A 22,643-nucleotide genomic window follows, 5' to 3' on the forward strand; every position below is an offset into this window, starting at 1 on the left:
TAGAAGCACTGTGGCTTTTTTCTTTACCATGGATATAGCATTCCTTCCACATTTATACATCGATCTAAGGACTTGGACACAAAAGGCTTTATCATTATTCAACAATTTCCAGGAAAGTTTGAACATAAATGCTTTGTTTTGAGTATTCAAATCCTTGATTCCCAGTCCTCCATTCTGTTTATCTTGAATCACCTTGTTCCAAGCCAGTAAATGCAGCTTTTTACTATTCTCATCGTCCCCCAAAGAAAATTCCAACATTCTTTTTCAATTTCACTGAGCAGTTTATTGGCCTCCAATTCTTTTCATCAACTTCATCAAAAGATTTATGATTCATTTTTTCCATGCACAGTGTGAAAAGTTAAGGGGACATGGAATCACCTTGTCAAAGGCCTCAGGAAAGACTAAAGCTATTTGTTTGCTCACCATTCTAAAGGACTGTGAGTGTAGTATTAATGCAAATCATGATATTCTACAAAGATTATCTTGAATCCCAATTTCTAAGAGAATATTGGAGATAAGTTTGCAATCAACTCTGTCAATTAATACATCTAGTATTTAAATTGTAATGATTTATCTATAGACTAAACTTTGAATACATGCTTTACATAGATTTTAATTTTAATACAAGACACATTTTTAATGGTATATACATATTAATTAAGAATTAATGCAGTTTTCTATATATTTTATGATTTATGAAGTCAAATTTGATATGATGCATTAAAAAAATATATCAATGAAAAAAGATTCATATCCTGTCCCATAAACACCCCTGCACATATTCACTCTTCCTTCCCTTTCACATCATTGCAATCTAACAACTCTACATACGCACACACACGTTTGGACATGCTTTGTTTTATATTTAAGCCAATTTTTCACTGTTATGTTGTCTTTTTTTGACAAGTTCACTGTTATTTTGTCCATGCATAGACATAGTTACAATGAAAAATAACAAATATTATACAAATTCATCTGAAAAATTTATTTATCATCTACAGAGAGTTATATTACATTGAAATACGCTTTCCAGTTATACAGATAAAGGCACAGTTTATTTTTCAAATAATGTAGAGGATCTTTGGGATAATGTATATTATACATTATATATAGCTTTTGCAGTTAAAAAAATTTAGTGGAGTTAGTTGAAGTCATCAATTGACATTAACAAAGCGATTCGGCTTCTTTTGAGTGAAAAATTAATTGGGTGAGTTTATAAAAAGGCGTCCCTTATCTTAGAAAAATTCCCAATAAAAAATATGCGCCTACGTGAGAGGAGGAGGGAGAAGACGAAGAAGAAGAAGGTGCAGGTGAGGCGGTGGTGAAAGGGTGAATTCGAACCGAAGGAGATGGCCAAGGATACGGCAATGGAGCTTCCTCCTCGTGACGATTGCTGCCCTGTCTGCCATGGCGATTTCAACCTCCCATGCCGCACCTCCTGCTCCCACTGGTTCTGTGGTAAAGTCATTTCCTTCATTTTTTTCACCCTACTTGTATCTTTAATGTCCGTTATTTGTTGTTTTATGGCATGATCGTTATTGATGTTGCCTAGGGTTTACTTAACATTGGGTTTCTTGAAATGGAAACAGTCTTCGCGTAAGCCAAAGGGCTAACCATGAGAGAGTTGAAATCTTCAATTCATGATTTGATTATTTTACGATAGGAACCTATGTTTCGTTTTCCTTGATGGTAAACAGGTATAGGCGTGCATTGTTTCGTTGTTTGGTTTTTGAGGTTGGGTAGAATGAGAGGAAGAAAAAGAAGGAATAGAAATGACATTTTAATAAATACAATCGGTTCCGTTTTGGTGTTATATATTATCTTCTTGGGGGAAGTTTTAAAGAGACCAAAGTCGGTATTACACGATGTTTAGGATTTCCTTTTTATTTTTTGAACTTGCGTTCTATCTCTGTGTCCTCGTTGATGTTTCATAGACTTCTGGTAAGATTTCCTGTCAACCACCTGTAATATGTATGGCTCGAAATTGAATAATGCTAAAATTATCTTCGTGAAGGAGAGTGCATATTGCGTGTATGGCTACATGGAGATGCAATGAAGCAATGTAAATGCCCAATGTGCTGTCGTCATTTTTCCAGTCTGGCACCCTTTCAAGCAGCATTTGACTGTGGCCAGAACCCAGAATCGGACAAAATAATGGAAAGTGTTAGAAGGTACAATAGGCTGCACATTGGGGGCATGCAAGGTCTCATGCAGGTAGTGTATGATCTTTTGCAATTGCATTACTCTATTTTTTTTTTTAATTACAAGATATATGTAAACATTTATTTACATAAGACAGATAGGATAGAGGATCGGCTAATAATAAATCCTCTTGTGAGATTGTAAAAATGTGACAAAAAATTTTCGAAGGCATATATTTGAAACAGTATAACCCTCATGTTCAAGGCCTGTTATCCGAATTGATTACTTATTTTAACCAGGAAGTCCTATACCATAAAATATGGAAAACGACTAACTTGCCTTGATAATTCATTGTTGACTGGGCATAAATAGGGTTCCTACTTCCTAGTACTAGTGTTCTAATTGTGGCTTGAGGTAATAGGCATGTGGGAGTGTTATAAATTAGGGTTCAGGGGAATTATGGATTCTCTTGACAATTTGTTGATTTTGTTTTCTTTGGTTGTCTTATCTTCCAACTTCTCTACTCTCATCTCTTAACAAGGTTTCATCTGTGATGAAGTAAAAAATAAAATAAAAGGTAGACAGTCATAGCGGTAACCTATTGGAGAGTCAATGAGGAAATTGGGAACCTCAAAACCATTTGAAGGAATTGTCCAGCTAATTGTAGTTACACACATACATAAATGAAAGAGTTGTCAAATTAAAAGAAGAATTATGCCTGAATGAATTATACATGGTTGATTTTCTTAATTTATGAGTAAAAATTTTATTTACAATGATTAGGCTAGTATAGTATGCCACCACTTATTAGCAAATGCGTTAATCTGGAGTCTGAACCTCATAAGGATTTCAATGCTTTAAAGCTGGTCATGGAATTTGCTCAGGGCAACTGACTTAATATGTTGAAGTGTAAAATATCGTAGGCAACCACAATATTAATTTTTCTTGTGCTTCTGCAGCTGTGAATGAAACTATTTATGAAAAGTAGTTCAAACATTCATAACGTTCTGCATTTCTCTTGAAAAATGTTACTGGTAGAAAATTTAGTCAAATTATTATGATTAAATGGAAACCAATATTTATCCCAAACGGTGAGTATTGAAGGGGTTGGCTTGTTCACATGACCATTTCCTGCCTTCTGAATTTTACATGGCAATTAATGTGCATAGGAAGTCAACTATGCAGGCAACCTCCTGCAAGTCAAAGTAGCTTAACGCATCTATATTACTTTGAGCGAGTTGAATGTGTAATATAAGTTACTTTGCCATATAGATCTGTATTCTTGAAGATTTAATCTCTTGTACACTTAAATCCTCATTCAATGGTGTTTATTAGCGTTGGTGATTGCTGATTGTAAAATCTTTTCACTAGTCAACATATGACACAGGCAGATATGTATAAAAACTTTCCACTTAGTTGGTCTTTAATTATAGATTCACTTATAATCTTTTTTTACTCTTTGCAGAAACTTTTTGATCTTCCGTTTCTTGTTCGAATGGCTCTACAAGATATGATGGATCCTGATAAAACAAGTTCTTACTTGACTAGAGTGCGCCTCTTTGCAGTTAAGTATGAGTTATTTGAGGGGCTGGATTTGTGCTTTCCCCCTTTATTTCTTCCATGTTTTTACTCCCTGTTCCTCCAGTTCATTGCTTTGATCAACTTCACCATGTCTTGAAGATTAGATTGGAATTCATGAACTATGCATATAATCAAATTAAGAATGCGAAGACTTGTCTGTGTCTCTCCTCTGCAAATTTCAACAGTATATTTGTCTGAAAATTTCTTGTGTACCGTAGCATACCATTGTAACTTTTTCCCTGCGTGACCTGGTAAGTTTAATGTTATTATTCATGATGTCCTTTCTAGGTGTTCAGTAGTATGTTGCGAAATTCCATGAGTCCTTGACCCCAAAAACATAAAAAAAAAGTTTATAGACCTGTAAATTGTGACATGGTAGCTATGCTGTCAGTGAGTAATTGTAATGTAAGTTTGTAGACCTCTTCCTCTTCCCTATTATGTTGTGAAGAAGAATGCCCTTCAATTTCATCTATTCCTCCTTAAAAAAATCATCTATCTATTCCTCAGTAAAGTAGCAAATGTAGCGTGATGTGAATTTTCCTCTGTTATCTACTGAGGTCTATGGCTTGTATTTTGCTTCTCAATCTTTGAGTAAATTGATTTAGAGGTACCTGTTTCATTGGTGTATCCTTTTCGATCTTTTATAATATTTTAATGGGAAGTTTGAAGTCAGTGATCCCATGGACAACCGTCACTTACCCCATACTTGTGGTATAAGGATCGTGCCGAGTTAGATTAAATCACGTGTTATGCATCATTTGCTTATTGTTCTGAATCACTTTTATCAACGAGATTTTGAATTTTTGAATAACTAAAGATTTGATTTTATGTATTCAATGGTATGTGCTGTTATTGCAGATGGTACTTGGCATGATTTATGTGCTCAACCCATTCGAATTTCTTCCATTCGGTGCGTGGCGTAATCCACTTGATTGTTCATGTTTATTTGACCATTACCTCAACACACAAGGTAACACATTTGGTGATTGATCTTTTACAGCTAAACGAGACATACTGAACTTGTTTGATCTCTATGCGACTACATTTGTGACCATCATCCATATTATTGCGCTGTGCCGTGCAAGGCGTGTAATCAGGAGATAAAGTCCTTTCTTGGACAGCATGCTTGAACAGAAGATGAAGCACTAGTTGAATGTGTGTCTGCACCCTGCAGCTGAAGCAACCATCCTGTGGGGTTCACCGTAGTCATTATGTACATATTATTAGGATCACAGTAAAGAAGGCATGAGCACCATGTTTTGAGTGTCGATGTTGCGTAAGAGAAACAAATGGGATGTCTTGGATCAATCCCCGTGATTTTCTACCTTAGGTTGTATATAAAGTAGCACTAGCTTCGGAAAAATCACAAGGCGCGTTTCGTCGTCTTATTTGATGACACTTTACATGTACGTCGTTTTGTTCTGATTTACCGTGCGCCTGCGTGGTCATGTATATATGTATGGGAATGGGATTGAAGTTCTTGTAAATTTTAGTTTGGCTTACATATATGATGTGGCTCATTTCTCATGTGACATTTGTTGGCTGGCAGAAGTGTGATTATAAAACCTAGTAATTATACACATTTAATTGTAGATTCAAATCATGACTAGTTCGTTTCCCCAAAAAAAAAAATTAATTTCCTAAAGCATAAAAGTGAAAGAACGAACGGGCTAGCCAGGTCAAATCACTTTTGTGACACTGTTTTCGCGAGTTTTTACTTTTGAGCAGTAATAATAGGGTTTGTCAAGTCATAGTTGCAATATCTGTATTTGTGGGTAATTTGAGGAAACATCAAATGTCCAAAGGAAACAGACGTACAATGAAACCATTTTCAATATATGGACATAAGAATGATGAAAGGGTTAGTCAGCTTTTTTTCATTTCTATTATTGTCTATGTTACGTGTTCTATTATTAATATATGGTTCCTTTTATTAAAAAATATATGGACATGGAAGATTATTATTAAAAAATTGTCGAGCGCAAGGCTTAATGTACGGTATCAGGACAAATTTGAATGTTAATTCTTGAATTAAATCATGAAAAAAAACAAGAATTTATTTTTATGATGTTCATATCATTACTTGAATACATGCAAAATGAAATTAAATAGATATAGAAACACATTAATGATAAAAACTAGAAGAAATTCATAGATGTATTACATTGAAGGCTCCAAGAGAATTTAGAAGCAATTTTTTCGAGTCCCTTGAATGAAAGTGCACAAAAATTACTCATCACTGACTAACTACTTGTGTCAGTACAAGTCCAACAAGAGACCATGCAACTTTGTTGGAGCTTGAAAGTGCACAGAACCTGTGACCATAAACACAATAGTGTCTTGCGTTTGATTTGCAGAACTTAGACGATGGAAATGTTATAGTTTGCCGCTTCTCTTTTCTTTTTTCTTCTCCTCCAATTTGGCAAGCCTATCATAATATTCATTCATCACCTTATTCATTATTTTATCAAAGCCAGGAATCGTCCTCTCCATTTTCTTAAACACCCGAGTATTAAGAGTGTCAAATAACTTGTACAACCTCTGCCAAAAAAAGAAAAGCAAATAAAATGTGATGTTAGGCATTAGACACCACAAGAAGCAAGTTCTTATCGAAAACAAAAACCAGGACTGCGCAGTTATTAATATGCCACTAGATCAAAAGAGAGAATTATTCTCAATGCGCCATCGTTCTGAATCTGTAATAGTTTAAACAAAGGGCTACTATCAATGAGGTTAACACTATCATCATGTTTGAGGTCTTGGTGAAAAAGAAAGCAGATTTCTAAAGATAGTGAGACTGGCTGAGTTTAGAATTGCCTTCCTCTCATTTATATGTTCAATAACAGAAGGGGTTCACGGACCAGGTGAAGTATAATATGAAAAAAAAGTCAAATCTGGTCAGGTCAGTCATAAATACAAGGTCAACAGGAAAGGAAAAGGAAAATACAGATACTATAGCAAGAAAAGGTATCCAAATACTGCTCAGGTGCAAAATGCATACCATAACATCCTTATTCCAGTGCCTGATGTATGGAGGGCCAGTACTGTAGGAACCAAGAGGTTCACGGTACCACTCGCCATTATATGTTATTTGATCCATTGCTTGTTCAATACTTAGAACTTCCCATGGCCTTAACCCAGGAATAATTTTAGCCAACTGTTGCCTATCACACATGAAAGAAACCAACACAAAATTAGCTATAATAGCAATAATAGTCAGTAGCCTAAGATCTTCAATCATGAATACACCATGACAGAAAACAGTCATTTTATATTTGCAATGCACTAACCATATACATACCTAAGATCTTTGGGGATGTATTTGTTGGGCATGTGATCCTGCTCCAAAATAGTGGTCAGTTCTGAACCACTAGCCCAAAGAAATAGAGCATGACTGGGAATTCTAACTCCAGGCCAAACACCATCATTAGCTTCCAGTACTGCTAAATCACGTCTCTTGCTTTCTATAGCCTCTTCTTGGAGCTGCTTGTAAGTCTTCTTTTCAAATCCTTTAAGAGGAACCCATGGTGGTATACCTTTCTGCAGTTTGTGAAGAAAAGCTGTTGCTGAAGCGCCTAGTCTAACTGAAAAATGCCAAACCAAGAATCAAATTTCTCCAACACAAAAGTTGAGATTTGACCACGTGGATTTCTATATTGCAATCTATATCAATAAAAATATTGAAGTCTGTTTATGAGCATTTTCTTTTGTTGGAATAATACCCTTCCCCGGCAAGACACAGAAGAGAACAAAAGTAAGTAAGAAGGAGCAATGAATTGAAATTTGACAGACCTTCCCATGTAGCAATTGCACGTTCCAAGCCATAAACCATGTGGATAGGCGCCCATTCATCCATATCCTCACCCCAAATGAAAGTATTCTTATCAATTATCCCAGCACCCCATGATGTTTTAAGAGTAATCAGCTCACATGGTCCCCGTGTACGCCCCAACCGATCCTTATAGTACCAACCTCCACTCCTCATGATAACTGAAACAAAAGAAATGAAAACATCATTTGCAACCAGCTCATGCATAAATTTAAAGAAGAAAATTGAGAGACCTACTTGCATCCATTGCTATGAGTGATATCACAAAACCTTCAACCAACAACTAAGGCAGGGTAGATATCTCACATTCAACTCTCATCTCAAAATATAAATAAACAAATAAAAACAGTATATCTCTCACTGTAATTTAAGATATCATTGAATCTAGTTATTGTAGCTTTACACATTACAACAAAGTTAACTAGCACATGGAACCCTAAATTTAGCTTTCGGTTTGAAAAATTGAAAAATGCAGTAGTTCACAAACATCGCAAATTCGTTGTTGTCACTCTTTCAGGCATCCTTAGTCAATTGACTAGGGGTTCAGAGCTTTACAAGTTTATTGTTCTCACTATCTAATCTGTTAGTTTGCTCTTCAACATACGTCTAGATGCACACTATCATCCCTGTTCACGAAATGAACCACATTTCCAGCACCCATACTTACAATCATAGTATCGCTTCTCAAGCCTCTTATACCCAATTGCTTGAGCAACATCGATTGGCCGACCCGGCGGATACGGCCTCTGCTTAAACCCCCAGAGGCCGAAGAAGAACTGCCTTGCAAAATCCCAAAACTTATCATCTGCCTCTTGCTTCGTCTTCAGAGCCTTCCTTGGCATGGGTCGCCCATCCAATCCAGGCACATGTGGAAGCGCCTTCCAGAGCTCCCGGTCCTCTTTGTGGTAAGGGTTTTCATTCTCTTTCAGCTCCAATTCATTCATCTTATCTGCAATTTCCTCTGCTCTGGCCAAGAACTGCATGACAGGGCTGTTTCTTATCTCTTCCAAGACCCTTTCATTCTCTCGTATTTCCTCTTCAGTAGGGTTTTCTTTCTTTTCGAATACGGGGTCATCGTTCAAGATCTTCTCAACTTCAGGAGCATGTCTATAATCGGGTAAATTCTCACACTCCCAGAAGAACTGGTCAGCCATTTTCCTGTAATAACCGGGCTCATCCTTAGGTTTTTTAGGCTTTCCTTTGAAGAAATTAGGGACGCTAATGGCAGCAAAATTTGGAGAACTTGAATGAGGTGTCCGTAGAGAAAACGAGTCCGAGAAATTCAAAAGATTTAAGGGAGGAATGGGGTTTGGTGGCTTTCTGAACCAATTATCGAAAGGATTAAAACTGATAGAACCCATGAAGAAATGCGAGTCGACACGCTTAGTACATTCAGAGTTCAGGTGAAAAAAATGGAACCTACATAGAAATGAGGAACTATAGTCCCAAACAGAAATATAGTGTCTTCGGCCAAGCGAGAATAAGAAGCGAAACACGAAAACAAAAGATTGCCAGAAGAAACTCAAAATGGAAGTGAAGCAGAAGCAAGCTAGGCAATGAAAGGTCAACTATTCTGTGAGTTCCTCTACACCGATCGAGCTGCGCGCTTCTTCCCTTCCCTGTCTTACCGGAGAGGCCGCAAGGGAGCTTAGGAATCAATATCCACAACAGCTCGTGCCTGGAGAACTTCGAATTGAATTTTTGTTAAAGGCTTTTCAGTTCAATTCGGGTTTTTAAAAAAATTATTTTGGTTGATTGATTTACTTGGATTAATAAGATTTAAAATCGAATAAATTTAATTTAATTAATATATATATATATATATATTTATTAATTTATTAATTATTTTATTTTTTAATTTTATATTTAAATAAAAGTAAATATGTAATTTAATAAGTTGAAACTTTAATCCTTCATTAAAATGAATTACTATCACTTTACAAACTTAATTTTATATATAAGTCTTGTCTATTTTAGTAGAAAAAATAAAATTAATCTAAGTCCAAATAATCCAACATGAAATCAAAAATTAAATTAATCGATCAAATTGAATTATCAAATTTTAATTTGATACTTGTTCGATTCATATTTTTAGTATTGTTCAATTAATTGATTCTACATATTTTGATATTGAATTGATTGATACTCGCCCTACTATAATAGTCCAAAAAGACAAAATTTGCATATCTAAATTTTTACATGAAAGTACATATTTATCCTTTTTCTTAATAATTAATTACACTTAGATACGTGAGAAGATAAAATAATTTAAGGGTGTTTAAAACCAATCCAAACTAATCACATTAAATCAAATTGAACTAAACCTACACGAAACAATTAAAACTGATTATAAATAAGGTTTGATTGGATTTTTCTTTTAATAAAATTGATTAATTTGGTTTGGTTCAAGTTTTTATTTTTAGAAAGTTGAATCAACCCAAACCAAGTATTATTGTATTTATTATATATATTTTTATACATTTGTTAAAGTTTTTCCTTTTTTAAATTTAGTTATTTGTAAATTATTATTAAAAATAAATTATAATTAGTTAAATGTTATTTATAATATGATACTTTTTTTAAATGTTGTAATCAAGTGTTTTAAAGATAATACATTGATTTTTAATAGTTAAATATATTAATTAATTGTTAAAAAATATTCTTTTGTGCTCAAGAGATTTTTTATTGTAAATAATATTTAATAGTTAAAAATTATCAGTAAATATAAATATATATTAGTAATTAAGAAGAATATTTTATTAAAAAAGTTCAAACTTAATCTAAACCTAAACCAAACTATTAAAAAACCAAACCAAACTGATTAGAAAAAAAAAAATTGAATAGATATTTAACTATAGTGAATCAATTGATTTGAATTGATTTAATTTTTTTTCAAAACCAAATTGAATTAAATTTGTAAACACTCTTGTTGGGAAACTTCATTTTAACATGTTTAGTTTAGTGTTTGCTAAAACTCCATTTATCAAAAGCCCGTTGGCAAAATGAATTTTTAATATCAACAAGCTTTAATCAAGTGAAAGGAGATAGTTCTTCCTAATAAATATTCATTGAGAGAGATGTTGTTCATATTTAATGTTTAACTATAACTCAAACTGGATTGTCTCTAATAAAAAAATAATAAAAGGTAAAGTTTAATAAAAGTTAATTATGACAATGGAATACTCACTCTTAATTTATAAGGTATTTTTAGATAAAATTACATATATCAATAAATCACATTAAACATACTCTATAACTTTATTTTTTTCAAAACAAAAATATTAACGAAAATTGTCCATCATTTAATATTTCATTTATGAAAGTATATTAAAAAGAGAGGGAATACAATAGAAATGGTAATTTTGAAAAAACAATATTAATAGAATTTTATTTTTGTCAAAGTGTCTTGTATTTTAAAATATTAAATCTTCTCAAAAAATGTTTTAGATGGAGTGACATTTATTTGTATGCTTTATTTTTTAATAAGCCAGTTTACAAAAGTAAAAATTAGGATGACATAAATAAAAGTACTTCTAAATATATAATTACTAAAAAGAGTTCGATTTTTCATAAGTAATATTTGTTAGGTAAAACTTCACTTGTTTAAAAAATAAATAATATAAAATTTGACATATTTCTTAAATTCAAACTATATATATTTTTATTTTGCAGATTTCAAAAAAAGTAGAGCTTCTGCAAATGGCAGTTAGAGAAGTTCTTAATTCAGTTGAGTTTAAATAGCTTCACTTAAACTAATTTTCTAATGAACTCAATTATGTAACAAAAAAAAAAACACACAGATGATGTGGAACTAATCAAACACAAGGAAATACAACTATGGCAATCAGAGCAATATGATGCATCACCAATAGCTTTCTGTTATAAATTGCGTGCGTCACATACTAAAAATACTCTATATGGTATGACCAACAAATTATATTCCTATCATTGCCAAACCTAAGATCTCAGAGCTGCCAAGTGACAACTTTACATATAAATTGCTTTATAACATATCCGAGTCATTCATTGTCAATGTACCTCGACATCCACATGACATTACATGCGATCAGTCAGATATTTATACCATTGCCCATGAACCATAACAGATATGGTGGCTGCCAAAATCAAAACTTCAGCAGCTTCCACCACCCTCTCAGACAGGACAGCAGCTCCAACTTTCCGGAGAGCCATTTCCGCCAATTTTCTGCCCCGGACCCCACTTCCGCCGAGCACAACTCCTCGTAAAGCTGAATAGACCGCATTCATAACTCTTTCAAACACAGCATCCCCAGCTTGTAAGCTCTTGGCCAACATCCTGGCAGCAACTTCCTTCCTTGCTTGAAGTTGCCCGGCATCGCTGACTTCATCACCAACTTTATCCAATTCACAAATCACTTCTACAATGTCTTTAATATCGGCGTCTTCAACACGGTCCAATAGATCCAAGAGTTGTTTGGCACGCTTTGATATTATGTTTTCCATATCCACAGGATTGGCTACAACTTTTTCGCTCAGGAGGATCTGGCGGCATATAAGAATGCTGCAATTTCCAAATAAAATAGTTTACAGATCAGTACACAATACATAGAATTCAAACCAGTACTCTCTTCTCCCACATAAAACAGTGACGATCTTATGACAAACATATCCTGCATCTTCTACCTTGTTGAAATCACAATAATCTTTTGAATCTGAGCTTGGACAGATGTCAGCCTTCGGAAATTAAGAAATAGTGTTTCTGGCAAATCTTCATGACTCAGACCAGACACTCGACTAACCAACTTTAGCAAACCAACCCTCACAACTAGATCAACTGTTTCTCCTTTGCATTCTGGCTGCTGACTGACTGATTAAACAGACAAGAGTGCATCTGCCTCAATACTTTGTAACAGCAAATGTCGTTTCTTAATCGGAACAATATAGACTCAGTTTTATTAATTTATACCTGTAGTAGTACGACCATAAGTAGATATAGGTGTTTGAACGCCAGATGTCCTGACCAGAATACTTCCCCCAGTTTGAAGAGTGGTGGAAGGAAGACACCCTTGCGCTGGACTATCGGAGCCTTCCAAAGCGGATGTTAAACTTATGTGTTCTTCCCACTCCTGATCTTTACAAGTCAAGACAGATGAAATCCATCTCAATGTTGAAGGCAGAGATGCATTGGCGTCACATGGAGATCCATAACGGTTAGCAAAGGCATTCCTCAGGTAATCCAGGCCTGCAGGCCCCTTTATTAAAGGCTCCATTAGTCTTACACGTGCTTTGCTAATCTCCTTCTTAAGAGTCTGCAATAACAGTTCATTGTGTCACATAATGAAAAACCAAGTAAGCAATCAAGTCAAAACTTCCTAAAGCTGTAAACGGAATTGAATCCTTCGCATGCTCTCTCAATACTTCTCTCCAGATGCAATCAGGAGCACCAGTTCAATCTTAAACTGAAAAGAGATTATCCCCAACATCCAAAATCAAGGGAAGAAGCCCAAATTGACAATTCTCTCAAGAATAGGATGAAGAAGATCAATGAAAATTTGGTAGTGGTGCTGTGACTCATTTTCTGTTCATGAGACCTAGTTTTATGTTCATTCAAGTAAGTTTTCTAGGTCACTTCATGAGTGCCAGGAAATTTGTTACAGAGAACTTGCAACAAAGCATATATTAGGTATGAAATCATGCTTAAGAAAGCTTGAATGCTCTTTCAATGAGTTATCATCCTCTTCCTAAGTCTACCGATGAACAGATGTTCCTCATCATGCGTGGAGAAAAAATTTAGAAAGAAATTATGGAGAGGATCCAATTCTATTGTAAGCCAATTAGACACAAAGCCACAAACATAAGCTAGGGTGTGTTTATGCCTGTGCACTTTCCTTAAGAGTAAGTCTACAAGCATTACTAAAGCAAAGTTTAAGCTTGTCCATGAAGTTAGGTAATATGACAAATCTCAAGTAATTCAATGTGCACTTAAAAATCCACACTTGAAAACAATTCTATTAATAAGTCAAGAGAATTTGTTAGATCAGAAACAACCCTCTTTGCTTATCCAAATTCAGGAACAAGAGATCAAACAGAATCTACAGATGAAAGTATTTCTTAAAACTTTTGTATATAATCCAGATTCAAAAAAAGCAAGAGGGTTAAAAACCATGCCTTCATTTGCATTAACATTAGTATCAGGCTAAAGGAAAAACTTGATTCAAAATTCAGTAAGAGTCTTCTAAGAGAAATACAGGTACACAAACACACCTGAATCTGTTCCAGGACAAATCGTAAACCCGTGATCATGGCCATAACACATGGATAGTTTGACTCATCTCTGGATTGACATATTTCAGTCAACTCTGAAAATAATCTCTGTCGTGCGCCCTTCATTTTTTCCTCATTGACTGGAGCTGAGAGCTTCTGCAAAGTGATCAGAGAAAATTCTAGAATCTTTCCAAGGTAATCAACATCCAAGTTGCCCGATTTCAGCACCTTCAGATAGGCAGAATAAAAATACATCAGGGAAGGAAGTTATTATGAATCGAATCAAACAATCATAGCAGGCTGAAAATGGGATGTATTCTCACCTGAGAAAAAATTTCCACATCAATTGCTGCAAAAATGTCCTCTTTCCAGCTTTGTGGGGCCATCTCACAAATTTCATCCCTAACCTCCCTCATGAGTTGAACAACTTGATCATAGTTGGGCTGGTCCTGCTTAACAGATTCCATGATGCAATCCCAAAAAGCCTTCTCCATTGTCTCTTTTATTTTCCCCTAAATTTATAAAAGTGAGCAAGTCAATCAAAGGCCAGAATCATTAAATCGTCCCATACCAGCCATCAACTTGACAATAACTATTGTACAAAAGTGAACTAACCTCAATGCTGCTTGGGTTGAAATCAGCATCACCCCAACCAACAGAGAAACTACAGCGATGATGGTGGAGAAATTCATTTACAAGAACTTCATTCTCTGCAAACAACTTTTTAATGGAAGAACCCAATTGACCATCAGAACCGATACTAAGTTCAGAGATGATGGAACCCCCAGGAGAGGAAGTAGTGGCATTCTTGAATAGGGAGCGAACTACATGGCTTCTAATTTGGTTACTCTCAACTGGGATGCCACTCTCACTTGAGCTAGAAACCATGGAAAGAACAGGAGAGAAGTTAGTTTTGCTTTGACTCAGAGCAAAGGACAGAGTCATTGGTAACCCCAACGGGCTTCCATTCTCGTTCACTCTAAGGTATCTAGACCTCGTTTCAGATAGTGCCCCTTCCATATGCTCAATCCCAGCATTTCCACTCAGGTGCTGTACCATTTCTTTCAAAAGTCTTTGACTTTCAGCAAACTGCATAAAAATTGAAAAGCTATTATATGAACTCGAAATAACTACCTACAAAATGCTTCTACTCAATAAAGATATAAAAGTGATTGACCAGAATTGGGATGCAATAATAAGAAAGCAGTTAAAAGCAAAAAATCCCAATTGACTGGTGTAAGGCCCCTTGGGGGGATGGGCAGGAAATTTGCTCACTTAACAAGTCAAATTCTTTAGAACATTCTTCAATATATAAGTCCTTTAATCATTCAGGTCTGGTGATACTATAACAAAAAAAGTCTAAGAGACTGCATAGCTCTTGGCCCAGAAGAATTCACCTGATGCTGACTAGATTTCATATCATCATGACTCAGCGGATGACTATCTCCTTCTGGAGTTAACTTGCAAGTTTGAATCATAGAAGCCTCAAGCTGGCAAACTGCTTTAACCAAATCCTCCTCCAGTAATTGAGCATCCTTGACCTTCCAAATCACAAAACAACTTAAGTACGAGCACCATGCTTTATCAAAATCAGCGAGCTGAGACCTAAAGGTACAACGTTTTGAGGCTATTGAGTCAGGATGAACATCAGAACACTGCATTGGCCCCTCCAATATAATTTTTATCAACAACTCAAACATTTGGACAAATGCTTCAGCAGATTTAGCAAGAGCACTTTCACGTTCTCCCATTACACTGAAAATGGCATCCGGGTGACCCAATATCATATAAGCACAAAGAACAACTCTCACCAAATACCTCGGCAACCTGTCGAGGCCCCTATTTGACTGCCTGACTGAACCTACTATCTTAGCTTCCCTGCTTTTCAAAGAACTCCTGGAAGTAACACTTTTCTTGGGGGTTGCAACCAGTTTAAGAAGGTGATCAATGTTTTCCAAACTAGACAAACAATTAGCGGGATTTACAGCTCTAGACACTTTTAGGCGGCTCTCAATCCGGCCAAGTAAAGATTTCACAACTTGAAGAGTAGAAGGAGATTCAATAAGAAGGGCAATCTGCTCAAAAGGCATTGACTTGGCAGATTTCTCATCAATCCCCAATGAACTAAAAGCCTTTGCCAAAGTAAGAGTTGTTCTCTGCAACCTTACAAACCTCCTCCAGCACCTAAAAGAAATGAGCTTAGCAAATTGTTCACAATAATATTTACAAATCCAAAAAATAAAACAAGTATAGCACCATAGCATCCTGTGAATAGGATACAACCAAGAAAAAATTCAACATAACTAAATACATCTTTTTCCTGCAAGAGATCAAAGCTAGCATACGCAAATTTGTAGCTTAATTTAGGCCCTCCTTCAGAATTACTCAACATAGAACAAGTAAAGCAGTGGAAGATAGCAGAAAATGTCTTCAAATAGTAAATTTAGCATATAATGCTATAATTTAGCCTCAGTGACTCAAAGACAAATTAGTAAAGCGACAGTTGCTAGAAGAAACAAAGCAACAACTATAAACTAATTTCTTAAATTCAAATAACCTTGCCACTTTTTCAGAGAGAAGTTCAGCTTCCGTGGGCATTCTATCCCAATTTTCTTGCGCATTACCATGCAACCTGCCCCTCTGCCTGAGGTATTCTGCTCTCTGTCTCCTTGCCTAATCAGAACATGAAATTCCATAAGACATTTGTCATGTTGCAAAGGCACCTGAGCGAGATAGGAAAATTTTAGGATGGAGAATTGCACAAATCACCTCAAGAAAACTGCATACCTTTTGTATTCGATCTTCCAATTGATCGTTCTTTTTCCTTCTCTCCATCTCACGCTGCTGTGATACAGACTTAACTATATGTCTCACCTGCAATAATCGAGCATGTGCCCTCTTCTTCTCAGCTTCCAGCAACCCAAGGCGTTTAATTTCAGCAGTAGCTCTCTTTTGGTGAATTGCAGCACGCACATGCTCCTCCCGAACTATTCTTTGCCACAATGATTGAGCATACCTTTCTCTATGGCTGGCCCTTCTTTGTTTGCAAGCCTTAAGCAAAAGCATCCTATTTGCCTCAGCCTGCTGAACACATGATTCTACCTTTGCCCTACACTTGACACGCTCATCCTCGCAACAAATTTTGGCAGCTTGCCTTAATTCATCGAACCTTGCTAAGCGCATTTGAGCCTTTGCCAAAATGCTCAGCCTGCCAATTAGGCATTAAATTATGAGCAAATCATGCAAATATAGCATAAGTCAGATGATAAAGAAAGGGATTGATGTTGACTATTTATGAATTATGAATGGAAGAGAACTTTTTATAAATATATTCAAAAGCAACATAACGGTACTATACTGCTCTGATGGCTCAAAAGAAAAAAAACCTTAAAGTAACCAAATTAAGATATCATTTATAAAACGGTTCTTTTTACCACTTCTAAAGCTCAACAAAGACTTAAAACATGGTAATCTCAATTTGCCCAAGAGAATAGGACTGGACAATAAGACTACTGCCTTAGCTCGTCAGCAAAGACTTTAGCTGCCCATGTGTATATAAATAATAAACCACTCATAATTTAAGAAGGAAAAAAGGAAAGAAAGAAATTGTCCAACATTCAGAACCCACCTCTTCTGCTCAGCAGCTTGCAACTTTGCTTCTAGGCGTAACCCACGGTCTTCCTCTTGAAAGGAAGAGCTCATGAAGCTTCTTGGCTTGGAGCGTGCCTTGTTTGAGAGCTTCTCATAATATTTCTGGAAAAAGAAGAAGAAGAATTAAACAGTCACCCCAAAGGCAATTTAAAAAACAAAGAGAAAGAGAAAGGAAAACAATATAGAATCATGAATCTTCTAAACACCCAAACATGCATATAAATTCAAAATTCAATGAAATATCAAAATTTTCAAAGTAAAGGCTGAAGATTTATAAAAATGACTGCAGAGTGAAAGCAAAAATAGCGTGAAGAATAAAGTATAACAGAGAGGCAATGTTGATTAAAAAAGGGGAGTTAGAAAAGAACTATTGTTGAGGGCAGAAACCAAGACATACCACACCAGTACTAAAGTTATTTGAATGCCAATAGGAGAACAAAAAGTTAAAAGCTTGCCCATGAAATTAAACAGAAACAAAGGCAATGATAAATTGCAAGAGAGAAGCACGTGTAAAGAGTATCACCAAGAAGTTCAGACCAAATTACCAACAGAATAAGCACCCTATTGCATCCCACCTAACATTGAAATAACTTAGTGATAAAGCAATGAAGATGGAAAAATAAAATCATGAGAGAACACATAAGAACTTTCCTTATAATTCTCACTGATAGCAAACAAACGAGTTGCCAGCAACATTTTTGACAGCCGATGAAACGAAAAGAAAAATTGTTAAGAATGCGAGTATTTGATGTCAATAAATTTTCCAAAAGGAGAAGATATAAAAAAGATCCAACATTCTTCCAGAAGAATTTAATACATATATAAGTGTAAAAATAATTGACCAGAAAAACAAATAACAAAACATAAATTAAAAGAATTCAAAGTTAAAATTTCAGTTTTAGACTTTTAAGTTTCCTAAACTCTCTCATCAACCAAACAAATTATTCATATTGGAAAAGATGAGACACCTGTCTGCGCAGATCGGCATCACGTAGCTTGGCTTCGATTTCCTCAATTGTACTAGGGGACTTATCCACATCAAGAAGCCTTCGACGGAGCCTCTTCGGCAGCCTCGGCGGTGACTGCACCACCTCCTCATCTCCAGCCGGAAACTCCATTGCAATTCCACCACCACCGGCTCTCCGCATCGGCAGCTCCACTCCGGCAGCCATACGTTAAAGTTAGGACGTCGTATGCGCGTGTACTTATGAATCAACGGTTATATAAAGAAATTTTGCGAATAAGATGAAGAGAAGTATATATAAATCAAGGGAAAAAAAAATGCCAACACGGTGAAGTAAAATTGCCCGGAAAAATGTGTGCGTATGAGGGATTTGGTGCGATTCAGATGGGAAAGTTTGCGAAGATTCGATTCACTTCTGGGAGCTTCTACGTTAAGTTCAGAGAAGGCAAGGGAGCATGTGATGAGGTGAAAGAAAATGGGGACAATGGGCAAGAAGATTCGAATCAAACGAAATTCTAAAATGACACTTAACCAAGACGAGATTTCGGGAAGGCGTCGGCCACGTATGCATCGGCCTCAACGGTCCGCTGCTTAGTATCTAAAAGGGAGAGTGACCATCAAGGGCCTTGTTATTTGTTACGAACTAAGAAGTATGCGTTAGAAGTAGAAAGAAGACTTTCAAAAGTTATTAGCATTCATACTGTTAATTGGAATAGATACTTTATTAATTAAAATTAATACAATTGATAAGAATTCAGTCTATAATTTATAAAATCATAAAATTAAATTTTATTATTAATGTAAAATCTTTATTGATAAACAATTTATAAATAATTCTATAAGTATTCTTTAAGCCTAAAAACATGTTTGGATCCTAATAAGTTTATGAGACTTAACTCATTTAAATTATTGTTTATAAAAAAATGGTTACTTCAAATAAGGTTAGGAGTTAGAGGTTTTTATGGAAAAAAAAAAATAAGGTTAGGATTTCAATTATATGGAAGCAGCATTACCTCCAAACTATTCCCCCATCTCATTTTATAAGACATTTTCTTAAAGTAATTTAATGTTTTAAAATATAAGATATTTAAAAAAAATAAGATTTAACTAATAATAATTATTCTAATATTATCTCTCATTATTTCACTCATTAAATTAATTATCTTCCCGCTCTCTTATTAATGAAAGATAATTTTGAAAGTTCACATAAAATTTAAAATTGTAAATTGCATATAATGAAATTCATTAGTATGCTAATTTTATAAAAAAAAAATTCTTTATAAATTGGGACAAGAAATTACAGAAGTGAATTTGTTATTTTGTTAAATTAATTTGAGGTAAAAGGTTAATTTTACTCTCAAACTGTAGGCTCAAATTTTTATAAAATCTTAAACTTATTTTAATACAATATTTTCTTTAACCTTTGAATATGATATAATGTTGCTTGTACTATTAATAAATGTTAACTTTGATTATTAGTTAACTAAAAAAAATAAAGAAAAGACTCCAAAATTATAGAAAAGGATGGAAAGATTTCTTGATCCTTTTTTTGTGAATTTTGATACTATTTTCTATAATTTTTTGGTCAAATAATGGTTAAAGTTAATATTTATTAATGGTATAAGCAATATTATATCATTTTGAAGTGTTAAAGGAAAATATTACACCAAAAAAAAGTTTAAAGTTTCAAGCATTTAAAATTTAAGATTGTAAATTGTATATAATGAAATTCATTAGTATGCTAATTTTATGAGAAAAAAATGCTTTATAGATTAGGACAAAGAAATTACAGAAGTGAATTTGTTATTTTGTTAAATTAATTTGAGGTAAAACGTTAATTTTACTTTTAAACTGTAGGTTCAAATTCTTATAAAATCTTAAACTTATTTTTAATACAATATTTTTTTTAACTTTTGAATACGATATAATGTTGCTTGCATTATTAATAAATGTTAACTTTAATTATTAGTTAACTAAAAAAATAAAGAAAAGACTCCAAAATTACAAACAATAACTTCAAAATTACAACAAAAGGATGGAAAGATTTCTGGATCTTTTTTTGTGAATTTTGATACCATTTTTATAGGTTTTTTGGTCAAATAATGGTTAAAGTTAATATTTATTAACAGTATAAGCAATATTGTATCATTTTAAAATGTTAAAGGAAAATATTACACTATCATTTTGAAATGTTAAAGGAAAATATTATACTAAAAAAAAGTTTAGAGTTTCAAGCATTCTTGGATATATAATTTAGGGACAAGTTTATTATTTAGCCTATTAGTTTTATACGATCGTGTGATGTTTATTTGAAGTTTACTTTATGTCATTTTAGTAAGTGTAATTATGTAAATAAGTAACTAATGTTAAAAGTAGTTTGATTTAATACTTGAATACAAGTCTATGGTACTATCATGCATCAGGCAATAGCAAAGAGGATTAGCATTAAATATGAAATAAAACAGTGCTAAGGTCCTCATTTGATATTAATTTTTTAGTTCTTAAATTGTCATTTTTTCAATTCTTTAGGCAATGTTTGATATAATAAAATTGGTAAGGTGGACATGGAATCAAAGAGAGAATCCTAATCTAAGAATATTTGGTATGTAAGAGTTGCAATGCTTATGAATTCTGATTCTACTAAAAATGTTAGAATTAAATTCCATCATAATGACCATAAAATTGATTAAATTGTCTTACATTCATTTTGTGGCCCCACTATCCTCCTCTTTTTTGTCTACTAATAAGAGAGGTCTTTTTAAATTTGAGAAAAAAGGGCAATTGGGACCTTTTTTTTAAGTATATATATTAATTAAAATTATATTAAAATTATATCTTCATACCAAACACACTTTTAAAATTTATTTTTATTTTTATTTTAATTTAATTAAAAACTTTTTTATGCCTTAAATACTTTTTTGGCTTCCTGTACTCCAAAATGCCCCCGACTTTTCTTACTTTATGTTGCCCCCATCCTCATGATGGAAATTTGGAGAATAGCACGCAAATGAATGATGGGGGCTTTCACATTTATCAAGAACGAGTTCTCTTTGAATCATCTCCTCTACACTGCATTAGAGATTTTGCTTTGTAAAACCTAGACTGATACCTCCAACCATGTTTTAAATATGTTAATAAATGCAGTGGCTAGTCCATTAGATGTATCACGACTCTTATAATATTATTACTATTTTAGACTTAGCTTTCCACCTTAAAATATAAACGCTTGTTGATTTCTGGCGCGAATTAATTTTATTGTCTTCTTGCATGGATTTTCGTGCATCAATTCAAGAGGAAAAGGGATGGGTGCGTTCCTCCTAGGGAACATTGGAATATCATATAGTAGCTGGGAATAAAATTAACACAAATTTGTTGAACATGATAGCAAATTAAGTTTCTTGTGGGATCAGAGAGAAGAGAATACTCATTTCTTGCTTTAAAAAAAAAAATAGAATTGAGTGTGTCTCTGTATTTAGGACTTCTCATGGATTACTTAAAAGAGTTGAAGAAGATGTCTTGAAATGTTCAATTACCCCCACAACATATTAAATTGTTTCTCTCTATTTATCTCCTCCCTTGTTGCCAACATTGAACAGCCACTTCAACTCTTTGATAATGTGTACTACTTCAATTTTATTTATGAGTTATGAATGATGATATTCTATTTCTATTAAGAAACAAATGTCCTCTCCAACAAATTCTTACTATGTGTTTGGACAGGGTTTTTGGAGTCTCAAGAGTACATTTGGGTAGATTTATTTTTGTTAATATTATTTGGTTATTGAATACTAGTATGCCATATTGAAAGGGATTTGAGGAACCCTAAAAGGACATTTCCGACACATTCAATAGTAACTTTTGCATCTGAAATGTAGGGTTGGAGGATTAACAAGGGAGTTGAACATTTTAGGACAGGTAGGGGAGAAGGACCGGGAGGCCTAAATAATTGGGCAAAAGTTTCAAAGCAACATTCTACTCATTTTTGGTCCAATGGTGTCAATATCTCTAAAAGCAGAAAGGCACAAATGTCCTTTAAGTAATTTGATGATGCTGGGTTGGATTTTTTTTTTAAGAAAAACATAATCATGGATCTTTATAATTTAATCGAGTTTTACTTTTAATCTTTGTAATTTTTTAATATTTTTAATCTCTATAATTTTATCAAGTTTGGGTGACATTTGTTACTCAAATCTTTATAGTTTCAATGACATAGAGACTGACAATAGTAAAAAA

The 22,643-nt window shown here is 34.1% G+C and overlaps 3 protein-coding genes across 3 annotated transcripts; 1 reads left to right on the top strand and 2 right to left on the bottom strand.

Moving 5' to 3' along the window:
- The first annotated feature begins 1,220 nt into the window (after nt 1-1,220).
- Nucleotides 1,221-5,250, top strand: LOC129285017 (uncharacterized). The gene is made up of 5 exons (XM_054920556.1): nt 1,221-1,458; nt 2,015-2,214; nt 3,608-3,706; nt 4,582-4,633; nt 4,724-5,250. Exons 1-5 carry the CDS (start codon nt 1,350-1,352, stop codon nt 4,825-4,827), a joined length of 564 nt encoding a protein of 187 aa, XP_054776531.1. The 5' UTR covers nt 1,221-1,349; the 3' UTR covers nt 4,828-5,250.
- Nucleotides 5,251-5,827: 577 nt separating this feature from the next.
- LOC129285124 (protein TIC 56, chloroplastic) lies at nt 5,828-9,247 on the bottom strand. The gene is made up of 5 exons (XM_054920685.1): nt 8,220-9,247; nt 7,516-7,713; nt 7,025-7,307; nt 6,725-6,887; nt 5,828-6,264 (listed from the first exon to the last, which is right to left on the bottom strand). The coding sequence occupies exons 1-5, from the start codon at nt 8,911-8,913 to the stop codon at nt 6,100-6,102; spliced, it is 1,503 nt and encodes a 500-aa protein (XP_054776660.1). The 5' UTR covers nt 8,914-9,247; the 3' UTR covers nt 5,828-6,099.
- A 2,135-nt stretch (nt 9,248-11,382) lies between these two features.
- Nucleotides 11,383-18,919, bottom strand: LOC129286000 (uncharacterized). Its single transcript, XM_054922029.1, has 11 exons — nt 18,415-18,919; nt 17,424-17,548; nt 16,583-17,003; nt 16,353-16,468; nt 15,193-15,979; nt 14,411-14,884; nt 14,119-14,307; nt 13,796-14,023; nt 12,498-12,840; nt 12,215-12,398; nt 11,383-12,092 (listed from the first exon to the last, which is right to left on the bottom strand). The coding sequence occupies exons 1-11, from the start codon at nt 18,616-18,618 to the stop codon at nt 11,609-11,611; spliced, it is 3,555 nt and encodes a 1,184-aa protein (XP_054778004.1). The 5' UTR covers nt 18,619-18,919; the 3' UTR covers nt 11,383-11,608.
- Nucleotides 18,920-22,643: the final 3,724 nt, after the last annotated feature.

The sequence above is a fragment of the Prosopis cineraria genome, unplaced genomic scaffold (assembly GCF_029017545.1).
Source record: "Prosopis cineraria cultivar Desert tree isolate PC_DT_omini unplaced genomic scaffold, ASM2901754v1 PC11, whole genome shotgun sequence".
NCBI classification, from domain to species: domain Eukaryota; kingdom Viridiplantae; phylum Streptophyta; class Magnoliopsida; order Fabales; family Fabaceae; genus Prosopis; species Prosopis cineraria.